This window comes from Streptopelia decaocto, assembly GCF_964273445.1.
Source record: "Streptopelia decaocto genome assembly, chromosome: 1".
NCBI lineage: Eukaryota > Metazoa > Chordata > Aves > Columbiformes > Columbidae > Streptopelia > Streptopelia decaocto.
In genome coordinates this window covers 75,235,389-75,257,189 of record NC_138663.1, presented here as the reverse complement: position 1 = coordinate 75,257,189, position 21,801 = coordinate 75,235,389, and the positions used below count along the sequence as shown (strand labels likewise).

General features: G+C 35.6%; 1 protein-coding gene across 1 annotated transcript in view; it reads right to left on the bottom strand.

The window, feature by feature from the left end:
• Positions 1–832: 832 nt before the first annotated feature.
• Positions 833–21,801, bottom strand: part of ARFGAP3 (ARF GTPase activating protein 3) — a 35,346-nt gene continuing 14,377 nt past the window's right edge. Inside the window, exons 6-16 of the mRNA XM_082069759.1 lie at positions 20,905–20,992; positions 20,442–20,498; positions 18,670–18,716; positions 16,335–16,480; positions 12,665–12,790; positions 12,003–12,125; positions 8,958–9,095; positions 7,578–7,701; positions 6,468–6,558; positions 2,647–2,768; positions 833–1,946 (exon numbers count right to left, since the gene is read on the bottom strand). Of these exons, the coding sequence (XP_081925885.1) occupies positions 1,929–1,946; positions 2,647–2,768; positions 6,468–6,558; positions 7,578–7,701; positions 8,958–9,095; positions 12,003–12,125; positions 12,665–12,790; positions 16,335–16,480; positions 18,670–18,716; positions 20,442–20,498; positions 20,905–20,992 (1,080 nt within the window). The 3' untranslated portion in view covers positions 833–1,928. The remainder of the gene's footprint in view (positions 1,947–2,646; positions 2,769–6,467; positions 6,559–7,577; positions 7,702–8,957; positions 9,096–12,002; positions 12,126–12,664; positions 12,791–16,334; positions 16,481–18,669; positions 18,717–20,441; positions 20,499–20,904; positions 20,993–21,801) is intronic.

Here is a 21,801-nt window from a genome sequence, read left to right as displayed (position 1 = left end):
TCACATGTTTTATAGCCTTTTAGATAAGCCCAAGATGTTTCATCCTAGAATTTCTTCTTATTTTGTACTGAAGATTTTTTTTTTTTTGGTATTTTTCCATCTGGGAGTGGCTCATTGTATTGCTACGATGCATAAAAAACACAGGCAATTATTTCAGTGTAGGTGATTCACGTATATCGTTATATACTTCACTGCCTTAATTTAAGCAACTGCATCCACACACACACGGCTAAATACACAGCCTAGTTATCCCACAAGTCATTGGATGCTGTTGGTACATCGCAACTCTGAAAATCAGACCACTTACTGCTTGTAATAAATTTACTACTGTATGTAGACTGAACCAAAAGAGCAGTTTGAAAACTGAGAATTGCTACTTGCAATTAGAGAAAACCAAAGCAAGCCCTGACCAGGGCTTGTTATATTAGCAAAATCATCTCTATAGGCTGGGAAAAGAGAAAACAAAGCAAGTTGTTGGTTTTTTTTCTACTGTAAAGCTCTACCGTTAAGCAGAACAAATACTCACCTTGTACTACTCTCAAAAAAAGAAAGATCATTTTTGCATTAATGAATCTAAATGCAACAGAATTACCAAAGTTACCAGAACTAAGATTTAAATGTAAGAGGCAGCTATAAAAATGCAGCTATACTGTGAACTGTATTGCAACACAGTAGCTTATTTTCTATGCCAGCCTTAGTGTTTTGATTTCTAAATCACTATAGCAATTTAATAAGAAAGCTAGTTTCACTAATTGAAATGAAAGGCTAATTTTACCACACCATTGTATAGACAGAACACAGATGGCAGTATTTAGAAAGCTGGAGACCGGTGTCTGCACACAGAAATTTAATTAAAAAATGAGTTTATATCAATTGTTTTTATTAGATATCAGCAGTTTACAAATTTGAATTAAGAAATAAAGTTACAGAACAGAATTAGCTTGAGCTCATTCTTGGTTGAGAGGTTTTTTTCTTTAAGGTCATACTCGTTTTTATACAGGATGTCCTCAACAGTAAATTCTAGACTGTCTAAAACACAGCCCCACTATTTCTTCATTCAATATTTCATAATTTATCAAAAAACTAAGATTGTTCTAAACATTTTTAACAAGTACTTAATTAACTACTCTGTTAGGCCCTTTATTTTTTTTTTTCAATTTGTACACAATACAGATTTTTAAAAAGCACTTAAGGATTCTATATTGCAATTTTTTGTAACTTTCAAACTAGGAATAAATAGATTGTTTCCATGACAAGATGAAATCCACTATTCAATATACCACATCTTGTCTTCTTCATATCTCACATCTAAGCACACAACTTTCTATCAGGAATATTGTTTTAAAACACTAATTCCTCACCATTTTAACGCACATCAATTCATACCTGCAAGAGCTTCTATTTTCCCATAAGCACAGGTTTAACTTTAATTCTTTATTTTGCTACAGCCCACTAAATACCACCTCAGCATATGCTTAATTTACATTTTCTTCTCCACAGCTCCTAAGACAGACAAGTTATGCCTGGCAAGTCAGGAGGCAACTGCACTGAGGTTTCTATTAGGAAGCCTCATTTCCATGTATGCGTTCAACTTTTCTTTCCTGCCTCACAGCCAAAACCAGTAATAAAATAAAGCTTCCAACATCTAACATTAAGGTCACTAAGAAATACAAGACCATAAAGGAGGGAAAAGAAAAAAAAAAAGCATACGGAATGTAGCAAGTTGCACAAGATTTCTACTCTGCAAAAATGAAATAGCAGTAAGAAGAGGCTGAGCCAGAAAGCTGTACAAAGAAAGAAATATGTTGGAACAAGTAAAAACATCAACAGTCTTAAGGCAACCTTCACTGGAATCAGCAGTGTGATTATTTGTATATCTGAAGAGAAATCCTTCTTCAGCGTACTTAATTGTGTTGATACAAAAGATGTTATGAACCATATCGATCCTAGAAAAGTACAACAAAAAAGACAGACGTGAGTAAGTTTTCTGTTGAAATAAATTAGTTTTACTTGCATTTGTGAAATAAATCATAATTTAATTCTTAAAGACTAAAAGAAAGTTGACCAGTGCTTCCAAGAACTAGAGTTTGCAGTTCAACTCCAGAACAATTAGCCTGATTTTCAAACACCCGAGAGCTCCCACTGAACTCATGTAGGAAATGCAAACTAACAGGAGCACAAAGCACACTTTACGCTAGTGAGACCAGGTTCTCTTAATCTTGTGCACAGACATGGATCAAAGGTATTACTGTCAAGTTACTTAAAGAGCTAATACAACAGCTGGGCTAGATGATTGCTATAGGTCCCTTCCAATTAAACGATTTTGTTCTGACTTACGAACTATTATTACTTTAAAAATACAGTGACAGCAAATAACTTCCATGATGGAATTTTTGTTTCAATTGTAAGAAAAGACATCAACTATATAAGGGAAAAGGCAAAATAATATTCTAAGGAAGGTGAACTATCAGCTACAGGTTTATTTTTAAAAAGACAAAGGTCTACTTTCTACCATGAGAGGCTACAAAGCTCAAAACCAAATTCATTCTTTTCTCCCTAAAGATGACGCTCCAGCAGGATCCATGATACTAAAGCCCTATAAAAAGACTTCAACTGATGGTTAATATACTGCAATTTTCTACTAACCTGTATAGATGTCATGACCCCATTAGCAAGCACGGAAAGTTTTCCAGCCACTGATTTCACTCCTTGTTTAAACTGAGCTATATCAGGAGCTGAAGGCAAGACATTTGTAATATTGTAGCTTCCTAAAAGGAGAACACACACACACAAGAAGAAAACAGAATTTTATATTAAAAGCAGCCTTTTCCCCCCCCTCAAAGTATAATATACTACTAGTAAAACTAAATACCAATGTCTGATTGACACTAAAAAGCACTAGACAAAGACCTCAAATGTCTTAAATGTATCTTCCTTTTAATTTTTTTCAGTCGTTCATAATCCCACCTGTCACCTTCTACACTTTGTATTCCCAGATAAGCAATTAATGTTTGGATAAGACATGATTTATTCTGCACTTTCAATCTGCTGCAATGTTATTTGTGTTTGTATCCCGAGCAGCTGTTACTACCTTGCAATTAAAAATGAACGCACTGCAGTGATGACCCTTATTTGTGTGCATGTATAGGCATGCTTTGCATGCTGTATATACACACATATTTTGCATTACTACACCTGAGACTTGGAAAATTCTACAGAAACTATAGTAAAAGCAAGTATGTTTTAAAACTCTAAAACAAAGCTGGCAAGTAGCCTTCCTTAAAGCCAATATAGTTTGGCCAGGGTTTGCTCTACTGCTACTATGAAAAGTATAGGCCTAAAGGTAACAGAAATCAAAGCTGTTTCAAAACTAACAGCATGGTAAGTATTAACATGCTAGCAATTGCAATCACCCACTCATTTGCAAAAAGAATTACTGGCATGTCTTAATATTAAATACCTGATACTGTGAAAGGCACAAATAGCAGTAAACCAGCATCACAGAGCTACGTATGAGCTCAGGAATAAACGGGGCTCCTGAGAAGAAGCATTCCAAAACAGAATGTTTTCAAAATCGGGACTGCAATCTGTAGCCTTAATTTAGACACATCATCAACTGATAGTCATGACTGGTCAGGTAACTTGTGAGCAGCTACCGAGCCTCAGGGAAGCAATTCCAGCCGCAGACTCCACAACCTGCAGCCCTGTACCTCATGTTGACAGCGGCACCGTACAGAACCTCACACTAGCAGCTGTTTCTTCTCTTTTTCTCCCTTGGAACAGGGGTGGAGGAGGAAGGGAGAGAGAACTTGCAGCCCCTCTTTTCATGGGTAATTAAAGGCCTTGTTAGGAGGCCAAAGCAGACAGTACCATAGATCATTTGATCTACCAAATCTAAGAGGCTGGTTTGTGGCGGCAGATGCACGGTCACACTCAGAGAGCCCCCACGCCATTATTTAAAGCGGCTAGTAGCTGTTTCTACAATGCATGGGGCACACTTGTTTATAAATTATTTTCAAAAATTCGCTGTCATTGAGACAGCCCTATTTCTGAATTGTAGTTTTGACTTCCTTACCATCTGTTCCGCTTATCAAATGCTTCAGCATTTTTGTTATTAAAGTGAGAGTCACGGAAATAAAATTTGCAGATATAAATAAACCAAGAAAAGCTCTAACCACTTTGCAGCCACATGCACTTTCTCATGTTTTCTCTGATTATGCATGATTGTCTGCAAAACTTCTTGTACGTGAGACAGGAAAGCAACTCCTTTTCTTGTGATTTCCTTCAAAATCAGCATCTACAAGTCAGTCATCTGACATGCCATCTTTCTTAACCAATAGGTCTGACATAACACAAAGTACAAGCATTTTCTTGCAGCCACCTCTTTTTCGGTAAATAGCTCCTACGGCATTCAGTACAAAAGCAAGCATCCCAAAATTGTTCTACCCTAAAATCTCAGCAGTGCTCATAAAAACAACTTTTGATTCAAAGAACATTGTATTCTGGCAAGGACCCTAGAATTGCAGCAGCGTTTTTGTTGCCAGTCTCCGCTCTCCTGATTACCTTTAATTTATGAAACTAATGATGGCCTTGGCATTAATTCAACACCAGACAAGCTAAAGAAAAACATGCAGGAAAGGAACATTCTGTAGACTGAATATAGCGCAAATTTGTAATATACAAACTAATAATTCCTGGTGCATTTCTTTCCTCACTATTATTTTAGAGCAGTTGACAAACCACAACCTTTAGCAGAAGTTTAGTCTTTGTAATATAACTTTAAATTTACTGTTGCGTTAGATGCCCCTCAAGACAGAACTAACCTTGAGTCACAGACATGCATTTTTATCCCATTATTAGGAATCTCTGCATTCCTCCAACAAGCCCCAAAAACCTTTCCAAGTGGTAAGTGATGAACAGTTGTCTGTGCACAACTCATGTACACATAGTAAACACAGAATTGCCTGTAAGTACTCTTATTTAGAATACAGGGAGAATTTTATCACATATATATATGTATGCATACACAGAAAGGTGCATTCATATATATATATATATGCACACGCAGATATATATCTACCACATCGCACAAATTGACCCATCTTTAACTTATATTTACCTTTTCTTAGTTCATTCTCCAATTCATTACTGTGTAAAAGCCCCACACATATTACACACGTTACAGGAAAAATTAATTCTATATAAAATAATTTATATGCAATAAAATTCAAAGAAAAAGGACAAAGAAAGTTCTAGTCAAAACCAGATACATAACGAAATAATGTTTGTTATCATGATCCCGTGTATTATTGAAAACATTGTTTACAGATTCAGAAAGAAACACGACTTCTTTGCTTTTGTTCCCCACATCTTTTTAAGCACAAGTATGACACCATGTTGAAAATATTCTTTCAAGTGGCTAAATTAAATTACTAGAGTTTCTGCTTTATGCCTCCTCCCTTCCTTTTTTTTTTTTTTCCATTTCAATTAATGGAAGTCCAGTTTAAGTAACTGGTAACAGGAGTTATTTCTCTACTAGCCAGTGTATTCAAAACCTGCTTTCTGGGGATCGACACTGAACAGTCGCATGTTGGTTGTTTTCCTCCAACTTTTCCAAAGTAAAATCAGATGCTGCATTCTGTTTGCTTTTCCAGACTGTTTATATAATTACTCACAGATTTCAAGTTCTTCAAGAATTCTTTTTTTTCTATTTCTTCACAAGTTAAGGAATGAAGCCCAACTGACCAAGTCAACAAAATGTTCCAGTATTCCCTACATTATTGCACTATCCAAAAAGGGTGTTGGAAAGGAAACAGGAGAGATTTTTGATAGCCTAAGTGGCTACTTTTCAGTCAATCTTCTTTTCTAATTTGATGAACTATACTCTCCAGTGTAAGGTGTTCCAACAAATCTTTTAAATATACAAACCAATTGAAAAATTTCCTTAATTTGGCAAGATCAGTCTTAGAAGCAGATATCCTGATGAATGGATATGCCATGCAATAGATTACATGGGAATTTCATGGCCACTAACATTTTATTAAAGATTCTTCACATATATGAATATATAAGTTACTCATGGTAACTTATCAAAGAAGCCACCTGATATAGGTAGGTGTTATCACATTTGTTTTTATAACAAAGTATATATAATGGTTATAACAGTTTTTCTCGGATAAAAGTTATTTACAATATAGTTAGCCTATTATTTGTAAAAAGTCACATAAAAATGCAGTATAAAATACTGAACTTACTAAACTGAAAATACAGAACCTGAAATGTAGGAAATTATTTTTTAAAAGTAATTACTACACCTGTTCTGTTTGACCTGTTAGCAACAGTAACACAATACTGCACTTTGCACTTCTTGCAGAGTACAGCGACAGTCACTTGACCGTGGAACTAGAAGTAGCATATGGGAGCGCATTCACTGCATGACACAGTTTCCCACTCCGTGCAATATATACCTGTTGGTTGTTTTTTCTGATCATCAAACAAGTCAGCTGAACTTATAGATGAGCTTCCAGAAAGTCTTTCTAGTCGGGCCCTTGCTTCATACTAGAAAGGAATTGAGAAGAAACAGCACTGTAACACTATGTTGTCATCTTTCGAGGTCGTGTCAGGTAATTAATGAGATTATAGATACAGTTTTAGAACACACAAACCCACTCAAAGCTGATCGCTCTGAAAGCTGTTCCCATTTTGTAGTTTTCACACGACTTAGACGGTGTGAGTTGGTCATCATCTCAACTCATTTCTGAGTTGATCAAAGAGCGACCTTTACCATTGCACCACCAAGAGGCCTACTCACTGTTAGGCACCCTAAAAAGGGGGGTTGCTGAGAAGGCAGAGGAGAATTAACTACACAAGAATTAAAAACAACTGAAATATGCGAAATGCAGTGGCTGGGTACGATAAAGAAAAAGCACTGCAGTTAGCATCACGTTAACAGTTCTAATCATATGATGCTTTTCATTCAACTTTTTCCGAGTTCCTTGGGAATGGTAATACATCTATTATTTTTTTTACATTACTGTCTCCATTGTTAATATTTCATTAAAAACAGATTTTTTAAATATGATGCCTTGCCTCCAAAACGCAACATAATTTTATTCTTGGGCTGATTGAAATACATGGCGTTTGTTGAACCACTTACCTGCTTGCTTAGCCTGACAATAACAATGTTTCCATGTAACAAATACAAAGGGGACAGCTCCTTTAACAATGGTTTGTTAGCATCAGTTTGGGTGTTCAGAACAAAAAAAGTAAGCCTTCATCCAACATCAGGCTGATTCTTTTAAAAATAAAGAATGCTGTCTACCACTTCTTCCAGAAAGGGATAATATTGGGAAGTGAGGTCCTACTTGCAGCTGCAACTCCTTAGAAAACAGTAAACTACAAGCATTATCAGACTTGTACACTTCTATCAAACAAATATTCAAGTGGACATAATTCTATAAGCTTACTAATTCTACCAATCTTAACTATTTCTTGCCTTCTCTTTACAGAAGAACACTATGCTTATAGTCAAAGAATATTTTAGCGTTAAAAAATATTTAGCACTGCTTTCTACTTACATCAGCGTGATCTTGCCTTCCAAAATACATGTCTGATGATATTGCTTTTACATTGCCAAATTTTTTTTGTGCCTCATCTGTGTTTAAAGATGGTTCGTATTCAGGCTTACGACGAGATGTAGGTCTAAAAGAAAAATAAACTGCATTAGTGGACATAACTTTTATTTCTGTCATGGCAGGATGCAGTAAATCAAACAAGAAGCACTATCATCTTAGTTTTGTGAAGCCTAAAAGTATAATTGTGATTTTTTTTTTAATAAAAATTAAATCAGTATGAATCCAGGATAAAGAAATTCAGATAACTAAGTTGATACAGCAGCAAACAAAATTCCAGTGACAGTTTTACAAGATGGTGAATATACAGTATTTCAAATTCATTAATCCTGTATATTTATTCTCAGAGTTAATTTAAAAAGCAAGCCAAAATTATGTCAACAAGAACTGAATATTTTTACAAAACCTCAAAAAAAACCAAAACACAATGTCAGTGAAACTCAGATTTAAACATACCAGTACAAAAAAGTACATCTTTTGCATTGTCACTGCCTTCCACCTCAAACATACATATTCAACACATTCAACTTGCCTCTTTTTCTCTTTTTCTTTTTTTTTTTTTTTTTTTTAAGTAAATATACTCAAATAAGGAAGTAATAGCATTATGGACATGAACCCCCATTTTGTGTAATATGCATCACTGCTTCAGTCTTTAGGGAACAAGAGAACATGCTTGTGTTTAAAAAACAATTGTAATTAAGTGCGTAAACCACATTGTGCAGGTAAGGGAAAATACAGGTAATAAGAACAGAAGCAGAAATACCAAGCAAGCACACAAAACTGCACATTCTTATGTTTGCTACTTGATTACAAAGATAAAAACACAGCTGTCAGAAAAGAAATGTATTCGTTTTTTATTATCACAACAATCAGACCTGTTGTTTGTGAGTATCTTCAACACCTTCACCCTGAAAGCTGAGTACACTAAAGTTTCAGTCACTTGGTAACTGGGTTCTGCTTGCTTCATTAGGCAATAAACAAAGCAAGTAAAGCAAGCAGGCTCTCAGAACAGTGTAAATATTTGAATTTCTCTCCACATCTTTTGTCTAATACTTGTTTTGCTGAAACACTTGGGAAATTACCTCCAGTATGTATACTGTACAGCACTGAGCAAATTAGTGCTTAAAATATAAATAACTAAACAGGAAATTCAGCTTACAAAAGAAATTCAGCCAGGAAGTCCCTTGACTGCTGATGAAAGCTATGGCCAAATTTTCTGAAAAAATTTTAGACTGAAAAAAAATCCAAGTATTACGACCATGACTAAAATCATATTAACAACCTTGCGCTTGCTGCACAAAAATCAGTTAGGTTTTCTTTGCATACCTGTCTGAAAATCCTGTACTTTTTGAAGTTAACATTACATCAACATCTCTACTGTTATTTTCTTTCTTCCAAAAAGAATCTGTATTGTCATCCCATTTAGAGAAAGTGCTGCTCCTCAAATCTGAAGAATCATAGTACCTAAAATAAGAGAAAAAGAGTATTGAAAAAGCAGGAACTTTATGTTGTTAAATCAATACTGCTTTAATAAGTGTTCACTAGCAAATAAGTTTTCAGTGGTAGTTGTCAGTGAACCATTTGGATTTCATCATATTGGCTAGCAGCCTTGTGCAGTTGAAGCTCACAGATGCTGGGGGTATTTTTGCACACGTATTTAAGCGAATGAAAAGTCTGCCGTTTCTTTAGGCCGGATTTGGTCACGGATATGCAGTGGACTACCTGAAAGATCTGGTCCCATCAAAAAGAGCAAAGTACTCATTACTTCAAAGTATTATTTCTTCTTTAGTGTCAGACAAAGCACTGGGAAGAAGATTGTCAAGATACCTGGCTGGTTTAAGAGCTTCAGAAGCTAAGAAAACTGCAGGATGGACCCTGTGAGCAAGGCATCACGATGATCCTACAAGGTAAAGTAGCCTGCTCATAAAGACGTGGTGCTCTTGAGACCTAGTACAAAGAAACCAGCTATGAAAAAAGCCACCACAACTTTCAAGGCCTTTGAACACTTCAGAGATCCAAGGGCACCCAGCTAGTGTCCAGCTGTGCTGTGGTTCCACACAAGACAAAGATTTCTACCCAAGGGGCTGACCATGGCTCATCTCACAGTTCCATACGAGTCAATCTATAAGCTACACAAGCAGGGAATCTGCTCCCATTTTGAAACATAGTTCAGAGCAGTAAGGAATGCCCCCGTCTCTGGTTCTGTATATATACATTTTTTAATAAAAGATATTAGTATTAAATACTTCTGACCTTTGTAATGTTTTTATTAAAACACTGCTAAATAACATCTTTCTTAAATGTGAGTTAATAAGACAATCTACTCTTACCTATCAAAACTGCCGGGCAAACACAAACAGAAAGAAAAGGAAAAAAAAAAGCAACATGTTTGTCAGTTCCAGTGGTAACTTATCTTGACCTTTTTTCCCCTTGGATTATCTACACGTATCTAAACTTTAACAGATTGAGTTTTGAAGTATTTTCCATATAAGTGCCAAAGATTAAGAATTTCCCATTGTGGTTAAATATTCTTAAAAGTTTGGATCCAACTAGGATAGGGCCTAAGATGATCAAAACAACAGGAGGCCAGCAGAATGGAATCATTCAATAGAACACGCACAGGATATTAAAGTCTGCATCTGTATTATGTGAAAAGCACTTTTAAAAACGAATATTCTCCACGTCTGTGTTAATGAACAGTTGGGACATTGTTTTTGCAATTTATGAGAAATGGGACAAGGGCTACAAGAACTTATTTGAGTAAGATGAGTTATTTACACCATCCTTCCCTTTCAGATTTTCATAACTTTGCAAAATACTTCTTCAGCATTTGGGCTGGGCATAAGGAGAAAGAAAAACTGCATTCAATAGAAAATAAAATTTTAAATTGTAGCAAAAAGAAAAATTAAAATCAAAGGATTTTGGGAGGTTTCAATTATGTATCTAAACATTGAGACATTTAGCTTGCTTAGTTTACAGATACTTATCAGTACTCTAATAACCAGCAAGATTATTTTGCTCTTGGGCATGTACTAAGATGATATTAAACTTACCTCTATTTCAAAGTCACAGCCTGGAATAAAGGACAATAACCACCTTACAAACCTTAACGAGTCCAAAAAACTGATTTCATACTTTTTTTAAAGAGAATGGATATGTATTCCAACTCCAATTAGATTCTACTATTGCTATAACTAGAACAAGAGCTGGGAACAGCTAGGTTACAATTTATCTTCTAATTATTATACTAAAACACATTAAAATGCCTCTTCCATAATTTATGCTTTGCCTGCTAGTAGGCTTATGAATAATTTGAGAGCAGTAACAGTGCTTTCCAAAGAACAAATAGGGAAGCACTGAAATGATACATTTTATTTTACAAGACTGCTGCTGCTAGTTTACTTGGTACCACACTTGCATTTCTGCCACTAGTAATTACACTACAAAGTAATGACACAAAACCTTTGTGTTTTTATTTGCTTGTCTACAAGTAATTAGGTACAATTTTTCCTGTTTCTGTGGCACCAATCCAAGAAAGGCAGTTTATAAAAGCAACACCTGTTTCTACCTGTCAGTCCAGAAACAGCTGTTTCATTGCAGTTAGTGCCTGTAGAACTCATTAATTTTCCTCTCCCTTCCAACAGCAGTATTTTATAATTTGCATTGCATTCATTCTCTGATCAAAAATCCATCAATTATTTTTTACTTACATTTTATGTTCAAATACATTAAAGTCTGTCAAATAAGACTGCAAACATCTACACAATACATCCAACACAAAATACTTCAAAAAGATTTATGTTTTTGCATTTTGTATACATCCAGTTAAAAGACTGATGCAACTGTAGTATATCTAGTATCAGACTTCCATACTTATTTAAAGTGAAATCTGAAGACAGTACCAGAACATGGGGAGAAAACAAAACAAAACAAACAGCCAAGCAAACAAACCACCACACCAAACCAACCAATCAAAAGCAAACACAGGACACAAGTCATTCTGACAAAAAAAAAAAAAAAAAAAAAAAAAAAAAAAAATCACTGGATTTAGTATACAGCAAACAAAAGCTTACCTGGCAACTATCTGTGCAAGTAGAGACTTGAACTTGAACAAGACGAAACCTGTGAACGCATAATTCTGACTTCCTTCTCAGGAAGGAGTATTTCTTCTCAGGAAGATGTATTTCTTTAGAAATACATCTGTCATCAAGGTAAGGTCAACTATTTCACTATTTTCAATGATGCCTGACAATACGCTACGTGTATAGACAAGTCCAATTGTCTTCTAAGTTTCAAATGTATTGTGTATATTTGAACACGTGACTTGCAGATATTTCTACACTCACTCAAAATAAAAAGCTTATACATTACCTTGAACTAGAAGAGAAATATGAGTCTTCTGCATCATCGGTGTATTTCTTCTTTGACTTTGCAATTGTAGGTGTTTCTTGCTCTATCGTTTGCATGTCTGAGATGACTGAGTGAGAAACACCACTGGGGACAGGAAGTAAATATGTATGTAAAGAGATGACAAAGCTCATAGCCTAAAAAACCAAGAAATGAAAGACCAACTCTAGTTTCTGAAACTTGCTGATAAAGCCTAGGCTATGGAAACTTCTAAGGAAAAAGTAGGAATGAAAAACTCAACTGTAGTTCTCTGAAGTAGTGACAGAACTTCTGAACACACAGACCATTCCAGCAGCTGGAAAACACAGCAATTTGACTTTTTTAGTCTTGGCTTGTAAAAGACAGACTATACTTAGGTTGGTATACCTGACTGCCTTCCTCACAGTCAGCTAATGGAGGCAAACACCCAACAGACATCCTACAATTTAAGTTAACAACTGTCTGGCAGGTTAGAACTTAAATCTATCAGAAGCAATCTTGCCCCTGACAAATACTAGATTATTTGATGACAATGTTTAAGTTTACATAACACACTTAAGTATATTTTTTCATTTCCTACTTAAAACAAAGGATAACTGCATAAAAACACGGAGTATTTTAAATACAGCTCACAGAATTTCACATACCTTCTGTTGCTGCCAAGACCCATGCCAAGTCTCTCCAATTCACTTTTCTTCTTACCAGATAGATTTAACTTTTCTTCTTTTGTTTTAATATCAAGATCTCTGTAGGCCAGCCGTAAGGATGATACGCTACAACAAAACATACAGTTAACATATAGCTGTAAAATGCCACACTGAACATCCAACCCAACAATACCGGTATAAAATTAACAATAGCATAGTATTGTGTAGTGTATTGTGTATGTTCTGTGCTTACTGAAAATATTCAGTACTAATTGGATTAAATTCCAACCACAAGGATGGGAGAAAGCCAGTAAGAAGACTGTCTGAACAGTCTTTTTCAAAATGAATGTGAAGCATGCTCCTTCTAAAGTTCAGGACATGGTTTTGCACCACCATTAACTGAACCTGAAAAAGTCTCTTTTCCACCGTCTTTATTCTATGTCAGGAGTAGTTACATTTATACAGTCCTAAATTACATTCAGCCTTTTGAAAGCAACCACGAGGCTGAGTTTCACACCCCTGGTCTATGTAATACCAAACAGTTATCAAAATTATCCAACTCTCACAATACTACAGTACTGTGGAATTTGTGATATAACACTAGTGATGTTCTCCCCTAATGGGCAGCTTGGCCCTGGTACATCTCCTGCCCTTCACTCCCTTCATGCTCCTAGTGGATTTACCAGCTGCTATACACACACTCAAAGCAAGTGCTAGAGGTAGGCCACATGTCTCCTTTATTGCTGCTGCCTTTCCCTGTCCCAAAATGGAATATATTCTGTATTATGGATACTATGAAGCACCCAAAACTTATTTTCTGCACAGCTGGCAACACATTTTGTCATCGAAAACATCCTCCCAGTTCAGATATACTAAGCTGTCTTTCTGAGATGCCATGAGCATTCCTATACCTCAAAACTATTTTCCAGTAATACCAATGTAGCACAGACAGAGGGTTTTACTCTTGATTACAGAACTGTAGAAACACTACTTACATTTAATTTGTTAGGTTAAAATGGCTGTAAACAGTAATTTTAATGAGCAATGCAGCAATATTTTAATTCATAAAGTACCCAAAGTATAAATGAACCCTATGAAAAGAAGGGTTAATGGGATTTAGGATGCTGCTGGTAGACATCCTGCTGCAAATAGAAAGGAAGTGCTCAAGTCTGAAAACCCTCATAACTTTCCATGCATTTTGTGCAGAAGCAGGAATGAAAAGAAAACAAATTTTTGACCAAGGAGTATTTTCTTCCAGTGTCTCTCCTAACTATTCGATTACTGAAACAAGTTCTTCCTAGCTTGATTTTTTCTGGTCCCATGCATACTTTACTTTAACCAAGAGTACAACACGTCTCTACCAAAGTTCACACTCTGCTGCTTAGTGCACCTCCAGCAAGACACGAGCTGTGTGCCTGCAAGTGCTGGAATGAAAAGGGCACAACATCTGGTCTCCTTCCTTCACAGACAAGGGATGGTGGTACCAGCCTGCTATAAGGAACGGGAGACCACTCCTCCACTGATGAGGCATTTCAAAAAGGAGGAGAGCCGTCTCAGTTTGGTGATTAGGCATCCTTTGATTGAGGCTTTCAGAGGACCTGGAGCCAGAACTAAAAAAAAAAAATCACTACGTCTTATGTTCAGATGCTCGTAACAATAAAAGTCAGGTACAAACCAGGATGCATCTGTGGAATGGCTTCTGAACCCAATAAAATCAGAAAAATATATCTTCAAAGCACAGAGTATGATCAGGCATGTTTTAAATCAATCCTTGACATTCAGGATCAATGGTTACACAGAAAATGGAAAATGTTCTCCAAAATTCAACTTAAGACTGCTACTGATAAAATCTGTCCAGCATTTTAATTAGAAAGATTAGCAGCCAATCTTATGAAATCTGTTTTACAAACATCAAAGATCTTATTTGCTGTTGACTAAAACAAATAGGGATACTGTTTTTTTTAAAAAAAGGAACTCCAGTTATCTATTCTCTTGTCAGTGCCCAGCATAAAACAAAGAAACTGTGTACCAATTATAAAATCACATTTTAAGTTTCAAGCCTCAGGACTCTTTCTCCTTCTGAGTACTAGACCATAAAAGCATCGCTTCCAGTCCTGTCACATAACAAAGCCATATTGAATTAATTTACTAAAGCTCATGACTCAAGCTTTTAAAATTAAAACCATCAGACAAATTAGTTGGAAGCAAATGCAATTTTAAAAGTATTCACCCTTATTTGATTTTGGTATATGCTGCCATCTACAGTTAAAAATCTAAAAAGCTAATCGTAAGGGAAATAGCTATCTCACCTCTACTGGGATTGGATCCATAAACTGAAGTGAATGTTCACCTCTTATGTTTGCAGCGATTTTTAGAAGGTTCTAGCCACTGCTCAAAGGTTACAATGAATTTATACTAAAGGTTGCCTTGAATCTATATAGGTTGATACATTTCTGATTTCTGATACAAAAACTGAATGATTACAGTTTCTTCCAATCTGAATTATATCATTGAAGATACTATCATTAAAGAATAACAATGAACAATTGTTTTTTCTTGTTATTTAGTAGTCTGTTCCTCTGGGTCACTCTACTGGTAGTTTTTGGCAATCACTGGGAAGCAGGACTTTGTGGTAAAAATACTTCAGAAAAATGAATTATCCCCTTGTGATTACTATTTTTGATGCACACAAAACATCTATTTCTGCAGAGGTTACATAAAAGTGAGCAAAAGGAGTAGGGAGGATATTAATAATCCAAAGAGCTTGGTAGTATGACCTCTGTGAAATCCTGTAACAATGTAATAATTCAGAAGAATTCTGAATAGGTTATAAAAACTATGCATATTAGCATGTTAAGCTTTACAACAGTAAAAGTGTACAATAACCAACTCTTCAATAGTCTAATAGTCTAATTTTGATTACAGCTATCAGAAAAACATGTAGCAAAGGAATGTAGTGGAAGGAACCAGGAACAGCACCCTCTGAGCTTCAGGGCTTAGTGTTTCTTAATTAAGATGGACTAAGAGATTTGAGGCCTCAGACAAAAATATTCAAAGGGTTTTAGTGAAAATACAGGCAGTTCCAATATAAAATAGCTGAAATTTTAGGAGGCAATTCTAGCCATACCTTAACTACCTCCTGCCTTCAGCATAGAAACCCTTACCCAATGAGTACAAATAAAGCTGAATATTTGTATGTTCCCTTTGCTCTTAGAAAAACTGTTTTAAACACTATTCAGTTCACTACACCAAACCAAAATAAACTAGGTAACTAATATGGGGTAAAGGAAATTCAAGAGGCTAGAGTCTTCAGTGGTAATACTTAAATTTAACATAATTTAGATTTATTTCACATTTTATTCATACGTATCAGTAGAATGTCTCCATATTTTCTGTGTTAAATAACACTAAGGTTGTTTTTAAATATAGCATTGGGCTATTTCTACAGTAAATTATCAACTGTAGGAACATACACTTAACAGCAAAAAAAGGGCAATGGGGGAATTACTGTTTGGCTCACTTCATCCGCATTTTGGGATTTCTTTAAAGCAAGAATCGAAGTTTTATTTGCATGAGCCAATCTGTGGTAGCATTTAAAATGTTGACAGTTACTTCATTAGCATGAAATTAGGCTTCATGTTTTACCATTGTATATACAATTCATACTCACAGTGGTTCTTCCTTCTCAGTTTTCTTATTGCCATGAAGATCCTCTTGTTCCTTCATTTTATCTACAGCTTGTGCTTGTTTTTCAATCTCATTAAAGCTTTGGCTGCTCACTTTTTGTGCCCCCAAACCACCTTTTTTGGCACCGAGCTTGATTTATTGAAAAACAAAAAACAAAAGCCCCAACATTATAACTGAGACAATCACCTCAACTGACTTAACAGTCAACTTTGAAAGGAATGGCAATCCCTATACTCTGCTCAGGAGCACACGCAAACAGCAATGCAACTTCAGAGCAGAGATTATATTTTTTCATGTTTTGACTCTCCACGTGCTGCTTCTACTAACTCTTCCAAATTTAGTTGGCTCTGCAGTCAAGTACCACAGGGCAATGGAACTATTATAGTTTAAATTGTTCCGAGGTCAGCATGTCAAATAAATATAATATACAGCACAACTTGAATTTCTTAATAATTATTTTGTTGCATAGGAATAACATAATAAAATTTGTTGCAATGGAACCACTTGGTACTCATTCACTTAATTCACAGTTCACATTCAGAAGTAGCAAAGATTCTTGAATTCGTTCTCCCTGGCCAGTGCTAGAGTGTTATCTTAAGTATTTATTTATTCATATTTTTAACTAACATGTACACAGGTAACACAAGTATTTACTGACTTATGGTAGAAGAGCAATATATATGTTTTCTACATACGTGTATGCATGATTAGCATTCACATGTGATAAAGCATTGTAAACTTCTTTTAGATAAACACATCAGCTGAGAGGTTCCAGTTTTGCACTCATTCTTTTAAAATAATTCTATTCCAAGCTCATATTACTTCAATACAGGAATACATACTCTTTCATTTTGATTATCAAAGATTTAAAAACCACTTTATATTACAAATACTAAGAGATACAATGATGATGATTCAGATAGTGGTGCAGCACTCAAACTACTGTTCTCAGTCTCCTATGTGTTTAATTCCCTATCTGCAACACTGCAGCTGTATTAATTTTCACAATATATTTATCTTAAACTTTTAATGCTTTAAAGTCTTCACATAAAAGCTCTGCCCTATGTACATACAGCTTTAGGCTCTAACACTACAGTTCACCAACTATAAGTGCACTTGTGAACCCAGTTATATTCTTCTTAATGTAAGGGAACATACCTGCACATACCACTTAGAACAAGAAACTCCTCTTGCATATTAGGGCCCTCTAGCGGGAGCAAAAATAATAGGTTTCAATCTAAATTAATCTGCCCCAATAAATCTTCAAAATCTTTTGCCAGAAAACAGCCCAGAGTTAAAAGAAGTGATTCCCTGTAACATATTGTCACCCTGATAGTCTAATATTAGGGCTATTTTCTTGGACCTCAAGTGCCATACATTCAAAATGTGTTTTTTTTCCTAGCTAACTTAACTTAAGCTGTCTTACTTAGTTTTCAGGTTCCTTGAACTATCGCTTTGAGATACTCAACTCTCCTCATGCCTTCTTTACAGAAGCCAGATGCCTAAGAAAATGCTACGACCCCATCCAGAAACAAGTCTCTAAACCATGTTGAAACTACCTTGAACTGAATGCAGCTGCAACTTAACTATAAATGCAACCAAATACCATACTGCTGTGTGGTATGAGATGAGGACTGCTCCAGAAATACATGTCTCAAACTCACCTTATATTGTCAGATTATGCCACACATACATACTTAGCGACTCAGAAGTGTTACTGGAACTCCCTCTGTTTTCAGGATTTGCTACAAAAAGATCTCACTGCCAACTAACTATGGTGAAAGTCTGAATAAGCCCTGCAACCCAGTATCAGCAAGTGAGAATAAAGGTTACAGGGCATCAGTGGAGTTGCAGGGACACTAGCTGTGAAAAGAACTGAAGTGGGACACAGACCTTGACATCAATATATGCTTTGACATTTTTATTTTACTCATATTTTTAAAGGCATCACCTGCTGTTCAGGCCCAGACAGCAAAAAAGAAAATGACACTCAGATATGCATGTGCAACTCTAGACGGTTCGGTGAGCTACACACATGTAAAACAGCCTTAGAATTTATCTGATTTCAGAAAACAACCCACAGATCTGAAGCACTCTACTACGTAAAAGCAGTGACCTGTTAGACAAATTCATCTTAACAAGAATCCATTTTCAATCAGACTGTTGGCTGTTTTCAATTCCATTTTAATTTCATAAATTGTTACCAATATAAGCACTGTTTAGTGCTAACTTACATGATGCATTTCCATATTGCAATGTAGGTATTTCCAGAAATCTATAGTACAGATAAAAATATGTATATATACATATACACTTACCCCCTTCTTAGCTTGATTTGGCTTCTTTTTTATGAAGGTGGTGTTCTCTGCAAGAATGAAAGGTATGTTACTTGACAAACAATTTAATTCATTCCAGAGCTGCAGAGATAACTACCACAATATCAGCCTCAAAATAGTTTTTGGAATTTATTTTAATGCTTTGAAGTATTAAAGCTACTACACTAAGAGAGTTACAGGGAATGGAGCTGTGAATATCTCCAAGAAGATGCGGGAAACCGCCTCTGATTGAGGATATGGTATCTCTTGCAAATGCACAACGAAACGAAATTACAGCTCAGTTTTCAGTTGTGGATACCTGCTAGTAAACAGAACAAGAATGCAGGACTTGCTATTCTGAATCAGGCTAGAGATCCACCTGATCCCATTCGATTTCCAAGATCAATTGTTTCCTGGATAGAAAGGTATTGGCTATGTTTAAACCCACCAATGATACAGATGAAACATATCTGTATTATCACTTTAAAAAATCACAAGTGTTATCAGACATCACAAGATACTTACTAGACTGAAGAGCTTTATTCTATTGCCTAAGTACAGCATGGGGATTCTAGCTCTATACATAAAGTTTGAAGCTCCAGCCTTAATGCTTTGTATTAAATCTTGAAACATCAAAATGAATGTACATTGTTCTGCATGAAGTCTGACACAACCCCTAATCTTGATACTTTTAATGACACCCTAATAAGACTCATTACATTCTGCCAGGTGCTATATTGTGCTTTCTTGACAGCTACCCTGAGCCAGGGTAAATCTTCCACAATCAAATGTCAACAACTCCTACTGGATGCTTGTAAATCCAGAAAAAAAACGGTTTGAGACAAAATTTAGCTGGAAACAGGCATACACAGAACAGAGATTGTTCACATAAGATAGAACTTGTGATGTCCAAAACAAACAAGAAAGAATTTTTTATGTTTTATGAGATGTTTTATGAGAATGTATGTAAAAAGACACAAATGATAAAACCAGGAAGTGTATTCAGTTAACTATTCTTCCTAGTCTCCAGCTCCAAAAAAAGAAAAAATTCTAAACCCCAACTAAGTGAATATAAAAACAGTGAAGTACTGAGTTAGTCCCAGACACCACTTCTTTACTACTCCTGTGCTGCTGAAAATCAATAGTCTCCATTCTCAGAAACCTGCTCCTGCAGGATGACCCTCAAAATGATAAATTCCTGATCTATTTTATTCTATTTTCCTCAACTTCTATTTACTTATAGTAAAACACTCTGCAGTGCTAAGTAAATTAAGACTCTGGACATTGAAGATACTGTACTACAAATACAAGATTTTTCTAGTCTTAATTTTTATGTTCAGTTTTCTAAAAGGAGAGCAAAAACTGTATCTAGATAGAAAGACTGACCTATTAGTACAAGACAGCTGGCCATTAATCAGAGCACAATGCTCTATTCCACCTGTGTGCTTTACATGCAGAACTTAAAGCAGCCTAACAGGAGATGTAAAACGTTAACAGTGACCTTTATTAGGTGTGATTCCTGTGGCACTTAAATTCATCAGGTTGGCTAAGGTATGATAGATAAAATCAGAACAACATGGACTAAAATTAATTTCTTAGATGGAGTACACTGAGTAACAGAAGTTGTAATATGAATTCTGATATTTCAACTTATTCATGCACACTGATATTAAGAGTAAGCATTCCACATCTCTTCTCAGTTATACATTCTCTGTACAAATGAATACTTAAGTATACTATACTGACTGCTACTTTCTTCTGCTTTCACTCATTACCTAATGCAGCTTTTGGTGATGTACTAAGGCAATCAACACTTGGTCCTTGTTCTGGTCCTAAAACATAATGAATAACAAGGGTAAGAATAACAGAAGGCTCTTTAGGAATGCTAAATATACCAAAACGCAACTTACCCTACTCAGGGTACTGGCTGATACATACAGCAAAATGTGTTATTTGTAACACACCTTTACCAGTTACTAAAAGAGCAGCAAACACCCAAAGATTCATCTGAAGTCTTTAGAATCAAATATTCATTTGGATTTCTATTTAATGTTATTAAAGGAACATGCCATGCAGCCCCATACATTCTATCATAACCTTTCTAAAAAGTCCTTCCCCTCCAAAGTTCTTGTGTTATTATCATTATTCAGTTATTTAACTACTAACGTAGGGTAAAAAGAGCCTAAACAAGGAGATGACAAGAAAAATGCAGCTTATTTTTGACAAAGAATGTCATACCTTCATAGCATTCTGGCATATTTTCTGAAGTTTTCTGCTGTAGAGAAATTGGCTCTGGCTCTGATAACACCCACTCTGTATTCTTTGCCTTGAAAAAAAATCACAAAATCAAAAGTGTGCACAAAGTAGTGTACAACAAATAAATACGAGCACTGAGCTCAAAGACTGCCTTAAGCACCACTGATGAGTTAATATTGGATTCTTATGATCACAGCTTCTAGGTTTAAACCCTGTTCTCAGAAGGGCAGTTTAATTAATGTTACAAAGAATGCTTACCTTCATTAAAAGTGAGCTGACTTTAAACCAGTCCTAAGTACCTGTATTTCCCTCTCAGGAATTTCAATATGTTTACCATCCAAAAATTAATATGCTTGGTGACCTGATCTCAACAATATCGGCTTAGTATTATCTTTCCCACCAGTGCTGTGCCACTGCCAGTTCATGCTGCTTCTTCCCTAAAACTTCAATCTCAAAACTTCCTGCCACATCTCTTAAAAATCCATATCCAAATAATCTCTTGCCCTGAGGTACATAACACAGTCTATAACCTCCTGCCTTTTCAGCTACCCAAAAAGTTTCCTGTGAAAATTCACTTTATCTTACACATACGTTCTCTTAAGAGGGTTTGTATCATGTTCCTACTTCTTGTCCTCAACCACAAAAATATTTACAACAGCTTGCTGCTTAAACTTCTTTCTGTTTAGCTTGCCTCAGTTTATGCCTTCCCCATTCAACTGCAAGCATTCTTCCAAGCTGCCTTTAGCAAACAGAAATACTCAACTTATTTTTCTACTATCAGGGCAGATGATCTTCTGGCGAAGACACTAGACTAGAATTCACAACAACTGATTTTTCTGGTCTTTGCAATGAGCATTTCTGAGTAATACAGAAACCTTC